The sequence below is a fragment of the Chenopodium quinoa genome, unplaced genomic scaffold (genome assembly GCF_001683475.1).
Source record: "Chenopodium quinoa cultivar QQ74 unplaced genomic scaffold, ASM168347v1, whole genome shotgun sequence".
Lineage (NCBI taxonomy): Eukaryota > Viridiplantae > Streptophyta > Magnoliopsida > Caryophyllales > Amaranthaceae > Chenopodium > Chenopodium quinoa.
Window position 1 is genome coordinate 8,914,912 of NW_018743252.1, and position 21,451 is coordinate 8,936,362.

The 21,451-nt window shown below is 34.2% G+C and overlaps 1 protein-coding gene across 1 annotated transcript; it reads right to left on the reverse strand.

Moving 5' to 3' along the window:
* Nucleotides 1–469: 469 nt before the first annotated feature.
* LOC110735179 (protoporphyrinogen oxidase, chloroplastic/mitochondrial-like) lies at nucleotides 470–20,826 on the reverse strand. Its single transcript, XM_021915354.1, has 19 exons — nucleotides 20,525–20,826; nucleotides 20,392–20,431; nucleotides 19,918–20,053; nucleotides 19,735–19,800; nucleotides 19,529–19,579; nucleotides 19,355–19,411; nucleotides 18,987–19,063; nucleotides 18,159–18,195; nucleotides 18,006–18,071; nucleotides 17,600–17,640; nucleotides 14,845–14,965; nucleotides 11,146–11,319; nucleotides 5,520–5,594; nucleotides 1,991–2,114; nucleotides 1,813–1,921; nucleotides 1,632–1,706; nucleotides 1,433–1,539; nucleotides 993–1,104; nucleotides 470–806 (listed from the first exon to the last, which is right to left on the reverse strand). Exons 1-19 carry the CDS (start codon nucleotides 20,631–20,633, stop codon nucleotides 803–805), a joined length of 1,581 nt encoding a protein of 526 aa, XP_021771046.1. The 5' UTR covers nucleotides 20,634–20,826; the 3' UTR covers nucleotides 470–802.
* Nucleotides 20,827–21,451: the final 625 nt, after the last annotated feature.

A 21,451-nucleotide genomic window follows, 5' to 3' on the forward strand; every position in this document is an offset into this window, starting at 1 on the left:
TTAGACGAATTCAAAAAGATCCAATATGAATATGTTTTTGCTTACATTATTTTCACAAAACACGGTCAAAGGAGAGGTGATTAATAGTGCAAAAGTCAAAGTTGGTCAAGTAAAAAAGAACGAAGGAAGTATGATTTTGCTAATTAGTACAGTATGTAGTAATTCTACTTGCATAGTACTTATTGTAGGTATTGATTTTTCTTTTAAAACCATAAGATAGGAAAATTAAATACTACGTATTGTGGTCCTTGGAGATAGCGAATTTTTATCCTTCCCTTATTTCTAAGGGCAAAACCATTTTAGCTAAGCGGGATTATTTACAATAAATTTCGATAAATAATTGTGTTTCTAAATTCATAAGTACTAACTTGTGAGGAGGAAAAAAAAAAAAAAAAAAAAAAAAAAAAAAAAAAAAAAAAAAAAGGTAATTACTGATTTATTTTTCTGTCGAGATTAATTTAGGATAAGGTTAAGGTTAACCACCACTAGATCCACCATGTAACATTATCACCAAAAGACGAGCATAACATGATATTAATTCTCAAGAATCGTCAAAATTGATGGGAAATTCTACACTATAACCCTCTAGTATTGACTTTTCCAAGCTGTATCCTCTCCTTTTGAAATTTACACACTATAGCCTTCAACTACAATTATGTATCAATAGTGACCTTGCCGTTATCCTACAGTCAACCGTTAGTGGGATCCATTTTGCACTTCGTAGTCGAGATATAATATTGCAAGTTCCACAGCTTTGTATTCAGAGGCTATAGATTTTCCCAATGGATATCCATCCTTACAGTTACCTAAAACAGTTACATAAAAAAGAATTAGTAACAAGATAGTCGATTAAATATTCATAATAATACAAGGCAGAACTATCCTGATACGAGTTAAACACTATTCTAGTTTGTATACATTAATGGGAAGTAATGTAATTTTTTTGATGTCATTCTATATGATTATAAAAATGACTTATAAAAATGACTTACAGAGTCTTCATCTTGGCATCTAATTTAGAGTCAAGATAAGATATAACATGTTCTGCAGCTTTGTATCCAGAAGCTATAGATTTTCCCACAGAAAGTCCATCTTTATGGTTACCTAAAACATTAACACAGAGAAAAAATTACAAGACTTAAATTTTCATAATAATAGAAGGTAGAACTACCATAATAAGAGTAGATGATAATTCTAGCTGTCTCTTTTCCATTCACTTCGATGTTTCATACTATGAATCAGAAACAATCAGAACTTCAAGCGACAAAAAGCACAAAATTTCTCCTTTGAGCAGACAAAAACTCTCTACCTCTGCCACAAGCTTGCATGAAATACAACTTGGAAAACACTCACTATGCTGAAACAAGTCTATTCTCTTGATAGATAAGCCAACTGCACTAGAACTTAACAATAACAAGAAAGGACAGATCACCTGCGTAAAAAACTCCGGGAAGATCTCTTTCCATCTTCTCTATTGCTCTTAGAACTGAGTCATAATTGCGACCATAAAGAGGGAATGCATTGCTCCAGTAATAATGACTATTGCCAAACAAGTGCAAGGTCTTAGTTTCAATGATTAGTCACAAATAAGAAGCACAAATCATGTAATGGTGTGTGAAAGATATCAATACTTCATAAAACTAGGTTCAGCATCAGTGCCCAACAGCTGCTGGAGGTCAGAAGAAACTATTTGCTTTAGTTCATCCCTATAATCAACAAATCAAAAGTAATAAATTAGTAAGGCAGTCATATAAAAGTGGCAATAACAGTAAAAGAATAAACAGACATGACAAACATTATAAAACCTCATACTTTGAAGCTTTTGCAAGTTCTCTATTTCGGCTACCTCCAACAAAGGTAGTATATAGATACACATCAGAGGGAGCACGATCAGGAAACATCATAGAGGAAAACAAAGTACCTGAGATGCTAAGAAACTAGCATTAGAGTCGAATATATGATTAGCTATACAAGCAAATAAGAAAATTACCAAGAGTCTTCAGTCCATTATGCTGTTCATTAGATGGGACAAGAACGCCAAAACCCTCAAGAGGTCTCTTCACATTGGCCTTCTTGAATGTAGTAATAATAACAGAGAGGGGTAGACAAATCACCTGCATAAAGGACAAAATCAGTATCAGGTTGCCCCCATCAACAATAAACATGTGAGGAAAAAGAACAAAGCTTTATGATCCATAATATAAGCTAATAAAATGCTTCACAATGTAATTAAAGACCTCCATATCATAAGTAACCAGGAGAATAATAATAGAATTTACAATAAACAACAAAGATCAATGAGATCACAATATAATACCTAAAGACGAAAGGTAAATTAATTATGCTAACGAATCAATCAATAGCCACATTTTAACGATGAAGTTGACTTTCTACCAACAGTGCTTCTACTTCTAGATACTGAGAGCTCCAATCTAACTTTATGGAAAGAAAATTTTCAACAAAAGACAGACTTCCAAAAATTTCAAAAGGATAAAAATCATGTGAGGTAGGATCATAATATACAAGATGCTACTATTTCTACTATATACACTGATATGTATTATGAGAATTTTTTTATAATTAGAATTAAGGGGAAAAGTTAGGTATAAATTTAGCCAAATAAATCAGCATTTCTTTAGAAACGTTAAGCATAAATATTTGTAAATTCGTTTAAATTAATTAGTGAGGAGACCTTGTCCTCATGCTGAACTCGTTTACCAATACTTTACCATCTAAGCCAATGCCAACAACTTTACGCAATTTTGTGGAAAGCTTACATTCAAACTTAAGATGTATTCCATCAATAAGCATCTTTGAACCATTCAACCATAAAATTGTTCACATAAAGGATCAAAATCTGGCTTTTATAAGACAAACTATTACAAGTTTACAAAAAACTGGTTTGAAAATTCATACATCATCATCCACTATAGTCTGCTCAGTGATCCATCCAACATAATCTGCTTATAATGCTGTTACTAGAACAATAATCTTTTATCTATCCAAATTAATAAAGAAAAAAAAAATCAAAACTGTTGATTTTACACATACACCTTTATTATTAATTACTAATTTACTATGCTTAAAACCTTTTACTAACAATTATCTTTGGAAACAGTTGAAGTGTATGCTTATTAATCATTTTGCCACTTGCATAGCAACGGTCTTGAGTCTTGATTCTTGAATCATGACATCATAACCACTAAAAATAATAAGGAAAGTCCGCATTCCTCATAATCATGACCATAACTAGTTTTGTGGTAAAGTACGTTAAAGGCTATGGCTCACAATTGGTCATCAAATCTCTTAATCTACTTTATTTCACCTAGTAACTATTTGACATGTCATTTTATATACTTAAGTGGCATCAATCGTGGGGTTTGATCATCAAAGCAAAGACCCATATTATTAAGGAAACTAATAGAAACCCCTGTTCAATTACATGATAAATAGATTGCTTCAGGCATGGGGAATTGGTTTCAAAAGTCTGCTGATTTTTCTTGTATAAATACAATAATCTCCTATATAAGATTTTCTTGTCTAACAAGTCAAATAATAACTAAATGATCTTAAACAATATAACCTGAAAAAGCCATATGGCCTTGTTTGGCAATAAGCATGTTAGCGCAAAGCACATAGAATAGGCATCTAGCTATTAATGGCCAATATACAACCAGAAACAACACATTTCACCATTAACAACTACCAGTTCCTTTCCAAAGGAGTAGTTTGGTAAGATTGCAGCAAGGTGTTCCTCTCATTTCAGCAGTAGTATATGCTCTTTGCCAAACACATGGAAAAAGCCTTTTTTACTAAACACACGGAACCAACTACTTCTGATGCTTACATATGCTTATAGCATCATTGATACTATAATAGTTGGTTCTACATGCTTACATATGCTTATAGCATCTTTGATACTACAATAGTTGGTTCTATATATTTTTTTTACTATAAAAAAATATATAGAACCAACTATTGTAGTATCAAAGATGCTATAAGCATATGTAAGCATCAAAAATAGGCCTATAGACCCTCAAACTTCTCTAGAGAAATACAAACTTATTTCCACCATTTAAGCTTGGATTTCTCACTAAAGGCAAAAAGACGAAGGAGAGAATAAGAAAACCACTTCTTCAGTTGGTTGATAGACAGGTTATGTGTTTTCTCTCAACTTGATTTTATAAGCTCCAAAAGGCCCATCATTATAATTATTCAGGCTTGGTCTCCTATGACAAACTGGTTCATAAAATCTATTGGTCTCAATGAAAGCACCCATATCAGAACACAAGTACCATCATTTTATCAGTTTCCATGATAATATATGCTGGAAAGAGAGCACAACAACTAGGTAAGTTCTATAAATTATTTAGGAAAAATTGCAAAATACCGCCTTTTATAACAACTTTTTTGTAAAAAAAACACCTTATAAATTTTTTTTTGTAAAAGCACACCTAAAACCGTTATTTTTTTGCGATGTCACACCTTACCCTGATTTCCGACCTTTGACTTGGTTTTCAGGTGTTGACCTGCACGTGAAGAGCACGTGTTCCGGTCACTCTCCCCTTTTATTATTTTTTCCCCTTTTTTTCCCTCCAATTTACCCCATTTCTCCAACTGAACTTTCTCTCTCCTCCCTTCTTCTCCATCAAATCCCCAATTACTCACCATTGACGAAGGAAACTCCATTTTTAAGCGTGAATTGCTCCAATTAAACTAATTTCGAGTAAGGTATGTTGGTTTAATTATTGAAATTTCGTGTTCGTGATGTTTTGTTTTCGAAATTCCCCAAATTAGAGATTAGGGTTTGAATTAAAATTTGGGGTTACTTTTATAGGACTAATGTAATTTGGTCCACCTTCCACGCGTTCTCTTCGCAGCAAGCTTGCCTTTTTTACCTTTACCCATGGCAGACACAAAGAAAAAAGGACGGAGCAAATTAGGGAATTACAAAAGTAGAAATTGACTAACAAGAGGAGAGAGAAAAATTACAACTTTTTCACTTGGCCAGAATTAACCAACGAATTGGAGCATTCAATTTGCCCCTGCCATGGCAGACCTACCTTGCAGAGTAGTAATGGTGATCTGAGGAAGACATAGTGAAGTAATGAGGGAAGAGAGGAGAGAGAAAGTTAAATTAGAGGGGGGTAAATTAGAGGGTAAATTGGAGGGAAAAAGGGTGAAAAATAGTAAAAAAGGGGAAGTGACCGGAACACGTGCTCCTCACGTGAAAACCAAGTCAAAGGTCGGAAACCAGGGTAAGGTGTGCTATCACAAAAAAAAAAAAAAAAATAAATAAATAAAAACGGTTTTGGTGTGCTTTTACAAAAAAAAATTTATAAGGTGTTTTTTTACAAAAAAAGTTGTTATAAAAGGTGGTTTTTTGCAATTTTTCCATTTATTTATTACTACTAAGATAATGTGAGGAAGCAATGTCATACCACCGCATCAGGGCATAATTAAAATTAATTACAAGTATGTCATCCCTCAAATTTCTTAACGACAATGAAAATACATACCTCTGGAATGAAGTCAAGAGAAAATGGATTTCCACCTTGTATAATCTTTAGTTCTTTGACATTGCTGATGGGAGCCTATCATAGAAATTATAGAATCAAACAATGAGTAGCTTTGAAATACATGAACTAATAAAAACTTTAAATGGACACAAAGGTCAATTTAGAATAGAAAAACATAGAGTAGAGAACACATGACGAGAGGAATACATGACGAGAAAAGCGAGGTTCCATTTAACAGGTACACAGACACAAAGGTCAATTTAGACTAGAGGAATATAAACATAAAGTAGAGAGATCATAATGAGACAGAATGTAAGTATTATGGAAATTTAAATTTTACAACCAAGGTGGAAACTTTTCATGCAAAAGCTGCTATGTAGATTATAAGACTAAACTTTTCACTCTCAATAAAGTAAAAACAAAAGATACCAAGTAACCCATAGTGATGAATTAGTTATAAAGCATGAGTAAAAAATTCCCAAAATTAAATAAAGATTGCATGTTTTTATCAACCATCAAAGTATTGAACAAGATTAAGTAAATGAAAGAATCAAAAATATAAACTCTTATGTCATAATATTGAGAAGATAAAGAAAAGATAATGGAAAATGTTGCCAAGACCGGCCATATTCAACTCCCATATGAATTATCTACGTAGCCTATCATTGGCGGAATCAGGGGGTGGCTGCGAGTAATCATGGCCACCCTTATAAGTGATAAAATATATTAACTGTTGAGATAAAATGTGGTGCTAAACTTGTCAAAGTTGTGTACTTTGGCGTTTAAGTAGTTTTGAACTTTTTTGTTGAGGTGTGTTCAATACTTGCAAAGACCATTTACATTGTTTTCTTTGCTTTAAAAGGAACATTAATCCATTCATACATTTTATCCTCATATTCTATCTTTCTTTTAATTTTCATTTTTCCTAGAAATTGCATATGACCTTTCTATTTTTCTTTAAAGATTCCAACTTTCAAAATACTCGGTGAGAAGCACAACAGTAATTTATAAAAATGGTCCCCTTCATTAAAGTTTTCTGGTTCTGCATCACTTTGATTGTATCTAGATTTGAATTGTGCTCATGGGTGCCTTTTTTCAATCATCATTCAGATATTGACAAGGAAGAAAAATGCTACCTTGCCTTTCATTAATCATTGTTTGGATGTGGATGGGGAATGAGTCAAGTTACGAATATATTGTTGGTAAATGGAGGTATAGATTGAGTATGTGCAAGGAATCAATATTAAGGAGAGGGCATATTAGTCATAGTCTATTAGTAGCGACTTGGGGAATAAGCTAGAGGTTTGTTAGGAGACATTTCCTATAAATAGGCCTCATTAGGAGGGAAGAGGAGAGGTTCAATATTGAGTGACTTATCATTGGGAGAGAGTGAGCCTCTCGAAAACTCATACTAGGAGAGAATCAACCTCTTCTAGCCAGCTTACCGGGACTGCCACCTAACCACTACCATTGGCACCACCCCCCTTGAAATCTCCTCCTAGCGAACCACATGATACACTATCGAGGTCATTTCCCAATCTACTTCTCTCAAATTTGTTGTGAACACCACCAACAAGTCCGTCGTCGGTGATACTACCATGATTTCCACCAGCAGATTTGAACCACCCTCCTCCTCCTACAACACCATACTTAACTTCCTCCGGAGATGCAAATTCTCCCTAGCCACATGAGAATTCAGTGGTGGCAATTTCTCCCTCACCACATGAAAATTCAGTGGTGGCTCACTGCTCCTTAGCACTGACTTGACGTTCTTCCTCCTTGAGCCCTTCTTGAATTAGACCTAACTCTAGTCGAAACCGAGAAAATGCATTATCAAAAATCTTCTCTATGTTCTTGCACATACTCTCTGTAATTTCATCTATTCTCGCCTTAAATTCTAGCTGTGAGAACACATCATCAAATTCACTATTCACCGGAGCTCGACTTCACCAGGGACCGTACTGCTTTGATACCATTTGCTAGGAACTGACAGCTCTAACAATGGCAGAAAATAAGAAGAAAAATGATGATTATATTGATAAAATGAGAATTACAGTGAATTGGATGATAATTCCACTTTCGAGAGGTAGATTCCCTCCTAGTTTGAGCTTTCGAGAGGCTCACTCTCTCCTAATGATAAACCACTCAATATTCAACCTCTCCTCTTCCCTCCTAATGAGGCCTATTTATAGAAAATCTCTCCTAACAAACCTCTAGCTTATTCCCCAAGTCACTACTAATAGACTATGATCATCATGCCCTTCTCTTAATATTGATTCCTCGCATTACCATTTGCTAGGAAGTGACGTAATTTTCAGCACCAACAAATAAGAAGGAAATTGATGATTATAGTATTAAGATGAGAATTACAGCAAATTGAATGATAATTCCACTTTCGAGAGGTGGATTCTCTTCTAAGTATGAGCTTTTGAGATGCTCACTCTCTCCCAATAATAAACCACCCAATATTCAACATATCCTCTTTCCTCCTAATGAGGCCTATTTATAAAAAACCCCTCCTAACAAACCTCTAGCTTATTCCCCAAGCTACTACTAATAGACTATGACTAATATGCTTTCCCCCAAATATTGATTCCTTGCATTACCCGCCACCCAAATTTCACCTTGTCCTCAATGTGGATAGTAGTCGGCACTTGATACCTGGAAGTGGCAATGATGAGTTGTGTCAAACTTGTCGTCACAATCGTAACCAAGAACCTGCATCAGTGAGGTTTTGAACTCGGCAGTGGAGAATTTTTCCCGTAATGGAAGTAAGACATGGGTTGAATTGGTGGTGTTGGTCTTAGATTTATAAGGGCAAGGATTGAGAGCGTTATTAATGGGCCGGTTGTAGTCATCAGGTAGTAGATTCTAAAATATATACACAGTAATGGGGACTAAGGCAGTGTTTGAAAAAGCGCGCCTAGGCGCTGAGGCGCAAGGCAATAGGGCGTAAGCGCTTTTTTTGCCACGCGAGGCGTTTTCAATAAGACGCACCAGGTGCGCCCACCTGAAGCAAATTTCTGCCAATCTTTTTAACTGTTTATATAGTGCACCTCACTTCAAAGAGGGGCACTGAGGCGCGCCTTAGGCTCACCTAGGCACTGCATAACCCTTATCGCTTCAGCGGCGCCTTTTAAAGATGGGTATTGGTCCTCCATCATGTGTCATACATAGGCTGGAAGGGACATGAAGGAAGGCTTCCTTTTGAGAGTTGGGTACGGCTGATAAAAATTGGAGTGGGCTGAAAAGTTAAATGAGATGAGTGGGATAGGTACTTGGGTATGAAAGAATAGGTTGGGAACTGAAAGCTTTAGAAATGGGCCTTGTCCCATTTACGATAATTGAGCCCATTTCCTCCCTTTTCCCCTCTTCAGCAACTAATTTAACCTTTTGGTATGAAAAGAAAGACCCACAAACTCTTACCACATCCGTTATAATGACACAAATACCCTTACTAACTTCTTCTGGAATTATGCTTCTCTCCAAGTCATCAAAAGATTCATTGTGGCTTCTCCCATACTCCACTGTTTCTTGAAATTTTGTGACCTGAGAAGTATTGGGGTGAGGAATGGTGATTTCTCTGGTGGCAGCGGTGATTATGGTTGTGAGCGGCGGAATTGATGGTGAAATAATTGAATGGTTGTTGCTTGGTGGTTTCCAGAATAACCTAGAAAGAGAAGAGTATGACAGAAGCTTCGGGTCTCTTGTTGGCTCGGAGAAGAAGTCAGAAATGGAATATGCTAGTAAGAGTATTTTTGTCAATTACCAAAATAATGATCTAATGGTTGAGGTAAGACTTTGTGGGTCCTTCTTTTCATACCAAAACGTTTCATTGGTTGCTGAAAAGGGGAAAAGGGAGGAAATGGGCTCAATTTTCTTAAATTGGACAAGGCACATTACTGAAACTTCTAGCTCACAACAAATTCTCTCATACCCAGCTTACCAATCCCACTCCTCACATTTAATTTTTCAAACCACTCCAATTTCTATCAACCCCACCCAACTCTTAAAACGAAGCCACTATAGCCTTGTGCTCCCATATTATCCAGTAGGCCCTTGTGCTCCCATTGAAACCACTTACATGTGGTTCCGTTCATCAGCACCACTATAGCCTCCAACTTTTCCTCCTCTCATACAATAGAAATCAAAGTGAATATCAGTCCATATGATTCTATCATCGGGTCTTTCCTTAGGCCACCGCCCACTGCCTCTTCTTGTACACACTATATGGATACATTTGTCTCAAAATAGACCTCCTTTCCCCGGTCATCCGTCACTGGACCTATTTTTAGGTTCTTTCGACTTCTTTTCCCCTTACACTATAGCACGGAGTTCCTGTTGAAATACCTCTCGCCCCCTCTTGCCAATTTATCGGAAATGATTGATGCGTCCTTCTATTTTCTTCGTTGCTCCATCAATAGCTTCTTTGTTGCTCTTCGTCTCTGCTGAAAGCATGGTAAAATATTGATCTGTTTAGAATTGGTGGCCGGCTTCCACCACCTTAGTCTTTACTGTTGCTACGATACAGTCAATCTCTTGTTGTTCTCTTTGATCTTGCGCCTAGCTCAATATGTCCCAACATCTTCGACCTTCTTGAGGCCGACAACGACATTGTGATAAACTAGTTTTAGGTTGAATGTGGGATTCAATTGATTAATATAAAATTCTGATTACCAAAAGAGGAGTAGCTTCATAGAAGCTTAAGGTTATTAGTTTTAACATGATCTTCTACTCTCTACACACTCTCTTTCATTGACTAAAGCATTAGCTGCCAAAGTGTACCACTATTCATTAATTCATGTTGTTTCATTCTAGTGCTAAAAACTGATAAGTACTGGTGGCACCTTAATAAGCTATTGTTGTCTTCTTCTCCCATGTTGTCCTCTATCTCTTCCATGAGTTACTTTCCTCTTGCACTGGAAGCTTTTGTAGCTCAAGCAGGTTCATTACAAAACCCTTTCATAAGACCACAGCTATATCTAAGGAAAAATTAAAAAAAAATCAGATTTTAAATGGGTCTAGTTATTCAGCCAGCTGTAAATGTAACCAATCTTATACATACAATTTTTTATTTGATGAACAGTTTGAATATAATTAGCCAGCAAGGAATTGTTTTGGTCCACCAAATTAGATTTGATTCAACGACTGTGCAATTCTACAAAAAAATAACTAAGGTAGATAAGGTTAAGATGAGTTTGGATGAGTGAAGATAAGGTTAAGAACACACTTAAAAAAAAATTTACAAAAAAAGTCTAGATAATATAAGTCAATATTATAAATATCGAATCCCCTCTCTTGAGTTCCTAAATTTCTGAGATTCCTTTCGGAGGAAGAGGAACAGTAGTAGGATAGCATGCTAGAGCCATGCATAATTTGAGACTGCTAGTGCATCTTCTAAATATCGAATCCCCTCTCTTGAGTTCAATTTATTCCAGTTATTATATGAATTACACTTACCACATAACTGAACTTCAATCAATCCTTTATAGACCTGAATCCCTGAAACATTCCCCTCTAACCTTATAGCATTGTTTCAATCTAGATAGCATTGCTAAAAGCTAATCACAATGTTTGTCAAAAGAAATACATGCAATAAGAGCAAACAAAGTAAGCAAAAACTCACAGTCACAATGACAGCATCATATTGTTGATCTTGGATGTTGTTGTTTGACATGGAAGACACAGACCAATTTTCTGATGAAGGGTTCTCATTAGGGCTGTGTGACAACGACAGCACCTTACACTGAAGTTTGAGTTCATCTTTACCAAACTGTGTGCACATTGTATCAACAAGTGTCTATAGAAGATAAAGTGATCAGTAAACAGAAAAGGTTTTATAAGCTAATCAGTATAGAAGTAAACAATTTCTATGCAATTATTCAGAGTCATATGTCAAAGACAAAACACCTTACATGCAAGCTTGACAAGCAACCTTTGATAGAGACTACTATAATATCAAAATCTATGCTACAATTTTATTAATGGCTAAAATACCATTGTCTAATGATACTTAACGAAACGAATCTTATACAAAAATAAAATAGAACAATTACTACCTCCGTTTCATATTATGTGCAATAATTAAATTTTTTACGTCTCACAAAAAATACCCAATTGTTGCACATAATGTGAAACGGAAGTTATTTTTTTTATATACTATAATAAATATTTTTTTTAAAAAGGCATATGTAGGCACCTAAAAATGTCTCCCCGACCGAAACCTGATGATTTCATCGCCATTTGGTTCAAGTAGAGTGTTGAAATAAAGGAGTACTTAATTTTATTTCTAAATCCAATCCATTTTACTTATCTAGCCCATACTTATTTCTATTTCAAGCCCAAACCATTTAAATTATTTTTATTCTTAAGCCCAATTTAAAAATTGTCCAATTTACAAAACAATCGGAGTTTAAAACGAACTTCTAGAATTCCCAAACGCTTACAAAATCGGTAAAATGGATAAATTTCCACAGCACAACGCGTAAAGGGATAAATTAATGAAATTCTGGGTTTTGCGTTCTGCCGCCTCACGACAGATTTGTTGCGTCGAGCCAAAACCTGGCGCCACATGACGTTTCTGTCGCACAACGCCAGTTTTATCGCATCGCGCAAGATGCTGACTTGGCGCGATGGTTTTGATATTTTGGCGATGTATTTTCTATCTTTTTCCCGTTTTATTCCTATAAATATCGTAGCCTTTCGTGGGTTATGGGCACAGTTTTCTGCTCACGTTCTCTCTAATATTCTTGTTTTCCTAATCTTTCATCTCTCAAATCTTTCACAATTCCTTCTTCAAATGCTCCTAGACATCAATACTTCACTCAAAGCTCTGGCATGAAAGGTGGATCACCTTGAGAGTTTCAATCTAAGCTCAATTTAATTTGATTTAATTTAGTTTAGTTTAGTTTAATTTATTTTAGTTTGTATATTTTATTGAAGTTACTAACATTTTATTCATGATGTCGTATTCAAGGTTGTACATTCAAAGTGATTATTTAATTCTCTTAAATTGATTTACTCTTATTATTTTTACTGCTTTGATTACTAGCATCATGTTTAGGTTTGATTTCAATTATTAATATCATGTTTAAGCTTTATATTAATCACGTTAGTATCACGCCTAAGGTTTTATTAATAATCTATTAGTATCATGTTTAGCATGCGTTATTTGTTCCTTTGATTATCAAGTAGCTTCCAAAATTTCTACATATATTTATTCTATTTATTGTTTTGTTCGCCTACATTGCATGTTTTAATCAAGACTTGTAATTAAAAATCACGCCTAATAAGATAATTTGAACAACAGTTTTAGGTTCCCAGTGATCTTGTTGCTTAATCAAGGTGATCACAGTAATTAGATTCATGTGCACATTTAATACACAATTGAAAAGTAGATTTTATGTTAACTTTTGTAGAGTTTTAAATCCGTTTTTGTAGTCTTTATTCTCTTTTTAACCCTTTTTCTAACTCATTTTAGTGCCTTGATAGTAGCATTGGTCCTCCCTTTTTTTTTTTATGTGTTTGTTGATGTTTGTAGGTATAATGGACAATAGCAACTTTACTCAAGAAAAGCAAAGTCAAAGAGTTGCCCAAGACAACTAGGAGCGGGCATGCATGGCAGTGAGAGCGCCCGCTCCAAAATTTTCTGGAATTCCTGCTTCAATTTGAAACATTAGGAGCAACAACAAGAAAACCCCTAATTCACCACCATTGAAGGTTGAGCAAGGAGGAAGAACTTGAAGCAAAAAATGGTAATTTGCAACAAATTTGAAGAATTTAGAGTATTTTCATACTCTATTTTGTACCATTTCCATCCTTTCTTCACTATCCCTCTTGAACCCTAGGAATCTTCTTCAAATTTAAATTATAATTGTATATTTTTGCTTAATTGTGTAAGAAATTGCATAATTAGGTTTTACAATTTAGCAATTGTTGTAGGTTGATGGCGTGATTGTGAGTTGGGTTATTTAGTTGAAGCTTGTTGGTGTTGAATTTGTGGTGTTGGAATATTATTGTTGTTGTGAGCAGGTACTTGATTTAATTAGGGGTTTGAAGTTAAGGAGATTGTGATGGTGTTGGTTGTTAATTGAGTCTAGTTTTCCTTCCCTTACCTAGGACAAAATGAAAATGAAAAGGTTGTTTGGAGGAGGTAAGAAGAAAAAAGGGCAAGAAACAATTATCCACATAAATGATGAGCAAACATAAACGATCACTTGTTCACTTCAGGCTCTTTTGTCCTTGGAATCCCTCTATCTTCAGCTTATCATGGGAAGAATTCTTTCAACGTCACAAGGCTAAAGATTACTTGTGTCTTGGACACAGACTATAGGAAAGACGAATTGCTTGACATTTCTAGGGAGCAACCAACATATCCTTGAGGATAAAGCTTCCTACTGCAACTCTTCAAAGGCTGCAGCAGAGTGCTAAGAACGCCAGATCTGGACTTTCCTTTCAAGATTTTGCGGATAAATTGTGTAACATTTTTTTTTTGGATAGATCATTTATTCTCCATACCCCTTTCTGGGTGTAAATGACAGCCCCTATGTTAAGAAGGACAAAAGGTTACACTAAGAAGCTTTTATAATTACACGTCAAGAAATCTACACTCCCTAAAAGGTCAAGGATTTTATTAAACCGGCATTCATAAATCAAACAGCAAACTCAAAGATATAAGAAAAAGAAAAAAAAAAAATATTGCTTTCCAAGCTCACTTGTGTTTTACTTACAAATGGTGCAATTGTGCATTACTTATTTTTGCAAGTGGAAGATTGCTTCATCTGATGGCACAAACATTATGAAGTCCTAAAGGAATAATTCATGGGAATGGCTTCCTTTATTACACACCTAAAGGTTTCTATTTTTTTCTCAATATATCAGGGTAAGGAATGTAGTTTGAAATGCTACCGGGCAGTTTTATGGGTGTTGTCAATAATGTTTTGAAGTTGGATCTCTCGCCAAGTCACTTCATTAGATCTAGTTTCTATGGCCGCTCTACAGTTCCACACCCCCATGCCTTGGAAGCCTTTTTGGGACTTCTTCTTTTAAATATAAAATCTAAATGACCCTCTTTATCGACCTTCTACTAAGAGAAAGGACTCTTGGTCCTCTCATGTAATATTTTTTTCTTAACTCAATGAAGTTCTTACACTATCTTGTTATATCAACATATCCCAAATTACAAACAATAGTAAAGCGAAGCAAATCTACTTTAACCAAAAAAACAATTGAAAGGTTGATGTGTGTGATTGCAGATAATTAACAAAACCTGATATATTTTGGCAGAAGTAATACAAAAGATAAAATTTAACCTAGATGTGAATACCTGCATTCCACCCTGGAAAGAAAATGAACCACGTACACGTGGCTTCTTGTTAGATCCTCCTCTCTTTTCTTTCTTGGATGACAATTTAGATTGAAAAAATCCAGCAATCACCGAACCAAACCTAATGAAAGGATTCATGCAGACAATTGATAAGACATGGGTCACATAACAAATTAAATTGGACAACAAACTTGCAATGGACTCGTCAGTTCCACAGCCAAAACCATGTTCTACAATTCAGATTCTTTTCATAACAAATCTCTATTATATAAGTGAAGGGAGAGGTGGTGGAGTCCCCTAAAATACCCATTATGTCCCATATTATTTGACAAAACAATTTAACAAATCTAACCCAAAGACATCAATCAGTGTAAAAATAAAAAAATAAAAAATGCTTAAACTGACAACTAAAAAGAATAAATGAGAAACAGCAATCAACCAAGATAATATATTCCTTCATTGAACAATTTAAAGGAAACAACCAGTCTAACTTTTTACATTTCATTCTTGAACAGATTAGTAATAAATCCACTGATTGACGCTTTTACTTTACATCGTTGAAAACAAGATTGCCACACTACTCTGCTTAACGACAATTCACCACCAGGTATGTTCAATTATAATTAGACTGTTGCCATCTAAGATGTGGGATTTGTGATTACTATGGGATGAAAGATCAAATTTAGAATATGTTATGTTACCAAGGGATCAGAATTCTCTCTAGCCTTTGGATTTAAGAATTACTTTTGGGTTATACGTCCACAAATTAGAGACTCTAATCCACAACAGTTATACAGTGTTAAGTATGTATTTGAAACACTGAGTACGTATAAGAAGTTGAGTGGGCCAACAAGTGCATGTGGCTAACAAGCAAATTGGTGCAAATTAAAAAAATAAATGATTACCAAATACTCAAATACAATGTTCTTATGTTAGTTTGATTACTCTGATTGTAAGCAAAACAACGGCATGTTTGTTTATGTTATTGACAAAATAAAATAATATCATAGCTTAAATGCTATTTTAATTCAGTATTGATACTCATACATCAAAGTAGGCATCGCGTGCATAGAGGACTAGCAGCTGACAATACATTAAACAATACTAATTGCGGTCGGCTGAAAATTACTTGAATTATTCTACTTAATCAGCCACAAACACGAAATAGAAAATTCTAGAATGAGATATAAGAAAAAGCATTTGATTAGACACGAGGGATCACCAAAAATATGTTCCATCCAGGGAAGAAAATCACAAACACGATTTCAAAAGTTTGAACACATGACATGGGAAGAAAAAGAAATGGTCTTACACAAAGAACAACAATTATACCACTATGCAACCTTCATAAATCTTATTTACCCTTAAAAATAATTATATTTTATCCTACTTGAGGCCATTGTTGTTAGTATGTCATTTCACCTGTTTTTACCGACAAATATGGAAAACATTTTCAAAAAAAAAAATTCCAGCATATTGATGTTCACTTCTTATTGCCACTAATGTGTGTAAACTCAATAGCTATAACCCATTTCAAAGTTAAACTATTGGTTGGCCATAAAAATATATTTCCAAACTCAACTTCGAAGCATATTGCATGGAGTCATCTTTGTAAATGAATAATAACTTATCATCTAACATTGCAGGAAAATAGTTACTTCCTATTTTTTTTTTTCTTGCAACACATCCCAATGACAAGCACTAGGTTGAAGGAGATTACACAAGGTAAACAAACCACTTTATCAAAATAATTTATATAACTAATACCCATACCCTTCCTCCTTACCAGTGTTTTAGTTTTCTTGATGATTTGGTCCATCTACCAACTCTAATTGCTTCCTTAAAGTGCATGCCATAAGGCTATATTTCAAATAAAATATTAGACAGAGATGATATTTAGATAGAATTATTTTAACCCCTTAATTCTAAGTTCCCATCCCTTTCCTATTGCAATTAAATCTATCGTCTCCCCTCCCCTTTTTCTCTCCCCCGTCTTTTCCCCCTTATAATTCCACATCCCTGCTTCAACAAAAACATGAGCAATAGGGATCTGTATTATTCCCAGCACCCAAAGTTTTTAAAAATTGGAGGCAATAAGGATTATTATTCTGATAATAAAAAGAGAGAGCCAAAATTAAGAGTGCAAGAGCTTTTTGTCTTAATTAAATACACTTCTAGACAAATCTGGTCACATATTTTCCCATACAATTATAAGCAAGTTCATTATCACTGCATCACATCTACAAACCAGAGGCGTGATAAGAAATTTAATTTGAGCAGCATGCAAGTGACACAATTGCATAAAAGGGAAGTAAAAGTGAAGGGCCGTGGTAGGGGTTGAAGAGTGGTGTTACAATAAATTATGTTTTTCATTTTCTTTGATTTTCAGTACAAATAATCCAGGTTGAACACAAATATTATGATTAAATGCACTAGAATAAGGTGAGATCAAGTAATCTCTCAGCTGTTGCAAACTTGCGCAAGATTGAACACTGTCAAGACTTTTAATGTATGTGTTGAGTGAGATGTTAAGAAAAGCTGAGATGAAAAGATTGTACAGTAAGAGCTTATGTTTAACATAAAAGAGTTCATTTGATTTATTTGTGATATAAGTTTATCAACATACATAGGATCTTGAATGCAAAGTATAAATTTGAAAATTAAGCGAAGTGGAAACATAAACAGACATTGAAAATCTGAAAGTAAAATTAACATATGGCCTAACACACACACTAAAGGCTTTTATGGTCCCCACCTGTTCTCAATATTCCATAAATCTGGAAACGCATGACGCATCTGCATAAAATATACTATGTTAACACAAAGAGCAGTTCCATATATTGACTTCAGAAAAGATAAAAATAAAATAATAATAATAATAATAATAATAAATATAATATAAATAAATAAATAAATAAATAAAACATACTTATATTGACAAATTTGATACGTCTAACAGATTCTATGTAGGCCAAATTTAAGCTTCTATTGAGATCTACCACTCTTAACAATCATGAGTACAAGTATCAGTGTATAGCATGGGACCTAAAAGTTTTTTTATAAATTAAAGGCTATATCCATCTTTGGCTGCACAACTGGAATGAAATTCATTTATAACCTCCAAAGGATTGGAAAGAAATGAAACAGAAAAGTTCACTCACAGAAAGTGATTGGGGATCTCCACCACTTGTACCCGCAACAAAAGGGTCAATTACATAATCAACAAACTGCACACACAAAAAAGGAAAAAAATAAAAAAGTATCAGCAATATTAGAGCAGAAGAGAAGCATCTGTCAATTCACCATAACTATACCTCTTTCCCAAAATGTCTCTCAAAAAATTCACCCACACTGCAGAAAAATAGACATTTATGTCAATCCAATGGTCATCTAGGTTGCACCGATGCGGACACGGACACGGAAAAACGGCAATTCAAAAATAGGGGACACGGGTACGGCAAATAACAAGACAAATAATATATCAAAAAAACAAGATTTTGACAACCTATTCCGCAAAACATAAATAATTAACCTTAAAACAAGTCACTTACCATAGCTAAATAATATTCTCCTAATTCACATATAATAATGTGCTATGAAATGTGTTTTGAAGGCGCTCGTATTATAACTCTTACCTTTTTCTCTCATACTTTACCTTAACTTTCTAATTAAAAAAGTTAAAAAGATGAGGTGACATATCAAAATGCAAACCGGATCGTATCATAGTAGGATACGATTCGTCTCAAAATGTCTAAATATATTAAAAAACCGGATGCAGTTTTTATGTGTGTCCGTCGTGTGTCGAACGAGTGTCGGTGTCCGACACGGTGTCGGACATGGACACGGCTGTTGGACGAAGTGTCCGTGCATCCTAGATGGTCATACATCACAATTGACTAGAAAGAATTTACATAAGAGCTTAACAATCAAGCTCTTACTTTGATGCTAGTACATCATTGTACTTCAATAAATAGCAAATCTAGCAAATAAGTCCATTTTATATTGAAATTGATCAGGGAAATAACCCAGGAGTTTGAATTGTATGTTCAGCTCTCAAGATCATTATAAGTGAGGTATGATAATTCTCCTGAATTTTAGCAACAGAATATTATACTAATGTTTAAACAAGGATGGAAAGTTACCTTTCATGAGCATGGTCATCAGAATCCTGAGTAGCAATGTGTTTTTTCCAAAGAAAAGGCTCCAGCATAATTTGTAGCTGAGTAAGAAGCAAATGACCGTTTGTCAACAAAATAAATGATTAAAGTTACATTCACACATCCTCCCTTCCAAATTTCTTAGACAAACAGCCACTCTGAAAAACACATAAAAAAGCTCAAGGTTTTTTCCTTTTGACGCAACCTCTTAGACAGCTATGCAATCCAAAAAAAAAAAAAAAAAAAAAAAAAAAAAAAAAAAAAAAACCCACAGTTTATTGCATATTTGACACACCAAATATAAGGAAATAATAAGAATTCTCAGCATCAAGCACCCATTAACATATAATTACCTTAGATTGTGCTGAAAGGATATTGCTCTGCAGCAGTGCAATTGGATTTGAAGGCAACTGCATCAAAAATAAGCAGCTGTAAATAAGATACAGAGGAGGGAACTTGCCTCATGCTTCATCATGTTTCCAGAGTTAGATAGTTAAAGTGATCAAATCCAAAAGCAGCAAACTAACCCGCATTGGAAGACCATCTCTGACAATGTATCTTTTGTTTTGTGAGATTGGCTATGACAGAATTAACAACCAAATAACGCTTTCAGAAACTTAACCATGAAACAGACTAGGAAGCATTCTAAAGATATACCAAGCTGCAAATAAGAAACAAAGGCCACTCCAATCTTCTGCATAAAGATTTTGTCACTCTAAATTTGAAGACTTACAAGTTGTAGTTTCTCCCGAAGCTTGAGATCATCGAACAAACTCGTGACTTCCTCCTCACTCTCAGTCTGTAAGCACAGTAGACGATCCCAAAATAACCACAATAATTAGCATATAATTGAACCCATGTCCAGAAATTAAGTGTCAGCTAAAGCGTAAGACCCGGCATTGTTCACAAACATTACCATAGTATTTGCCCCCTCATCCCAGATCAAACCATCCTTTACAACAGTTTTGAGTTTCCCTCCAGCTCTACTATCAGCTTCATACAATGTCACATTCAAACCATTCGATTTTAGTTTATACGCCGCAGCAAGTCCACTACAATTCCATCAAAACAATACACTAATCATTCAAATAGTTTATCCATCTCTAAAAAATGACCCCATTCCATTTCTTTGAAGATACATAAAGGGAAATTCTTACAATTCATTTCGACATATTCAATCAATCAATCAATCAAAGAATCAAAGTCTTAATCCCATAATTGGGGTCGGCTACATGAACAAAAATTGATTATTCAGTATAATCTTACAATGCTTTTCAACATATTACCATGCCAAAATGAAAGTGACCAATTTGCATTGCATTTATCACATAAATTGGTAACAAATTTAAAAGACATACAAGTAATATTGTAGCAGGGGGGTTAAAATTACCTAACACCAGCACCAACAACAGCAACCCTTTTAGCAGAACCTGAAAAAAATTAAATTAAAAAAAAATACATAAAATAAAAATAAAAACCGCAAAAAATGTGTAATGCAAAAGAGAATCGGTTGGAAGACTTACTGGGTTGATTCCGCTCAGAAACGTTGCCCATAACAGGATAATACTTTGAGGGAAAAACCAACGATGATCTTAAATTTGTTGATAGGTGGGAAATGGAATATATTACCATGTGAATTTGTATGATCAGTGAAAATATGCAAACGGATTAAAGAATTTGAGACAATTCGTTTGGAGTGAAGTGGTAGAAAAACGACACGGAAGACCGGAGAAAATAGAGACTAGTATAGATTTTATTAGTTTTTTTTTTTTTTTGAAAATTTGTTAGAAAAAAGCTTTTTAAAACACCATTTTTTAAAAAAAAAAAAAAAAAAAAATCCCTTTTAAAAGATTTTTGGTTAAAAAAAATCAACACTTTTTTTTTTTTTTTGCGAGAGAAAACCTATTTCCTTAATTACTCTCTTATTAATTTAACTACACTTTAATTTCCTCTTATTAACCTCTAACCCACCAAATCATATAAATTATATATCATATCATATCACTAATCAATAAAGCCGGTCTCGCAGTCAAGCCACAAGATAACGACACTTAGCATTCCAGTTTTACGCCAAGTGGGTCGCGTCAAATAGGTATTATTGTGACACATATGATGATAAGTAAGCGAAGTTTGGATAGATTTTTAAACATAAAAAAGTTGTAGAGTTTTATCATCGATATACTTCTAATGTTTCATATATACAAAATTAATCATAATTTATTAAATATCTTATAATTCTGTACTATTTCCATCATAAAATTCGTTTTAAAAAATTCTTTAAAATAAGATCCATTTATAGTATATTTAATTTATTTACAAAAACAATAGAGAATTAGTGAAAATAAGTTTTAATCATGAAAAATAATTTTTGTTTTGGTAAAAATACTTTTAGTTTAAAAATAATAATTTCAGTTCAATAAAATATATTTTCATTCAGTATGTCTAAATAT

Coding starts and splice junctions, on each gene's coding strand:
- LOC110735179 (XM_021915354.1), bottom strand. CDS start 20,633: ATGGTAATATATTCCATTTCCCACCTATCAACAAATTTAAGATCATCG. Junction 20,432..20,524: donor TTCTGAGCGGAATCAACCCA/GTAAGTCTTCCA, acceptor AATTTTTTTCAG/GTTCTGCTAAAAGGGTTGCT. Junction 1,922..1,990: donor TAATGGACTGAAGACTCTTG/GTAATTTTCTTA, acceptor TTAGCATCTCAG/GTACTTTGTTTTCCTCTATG.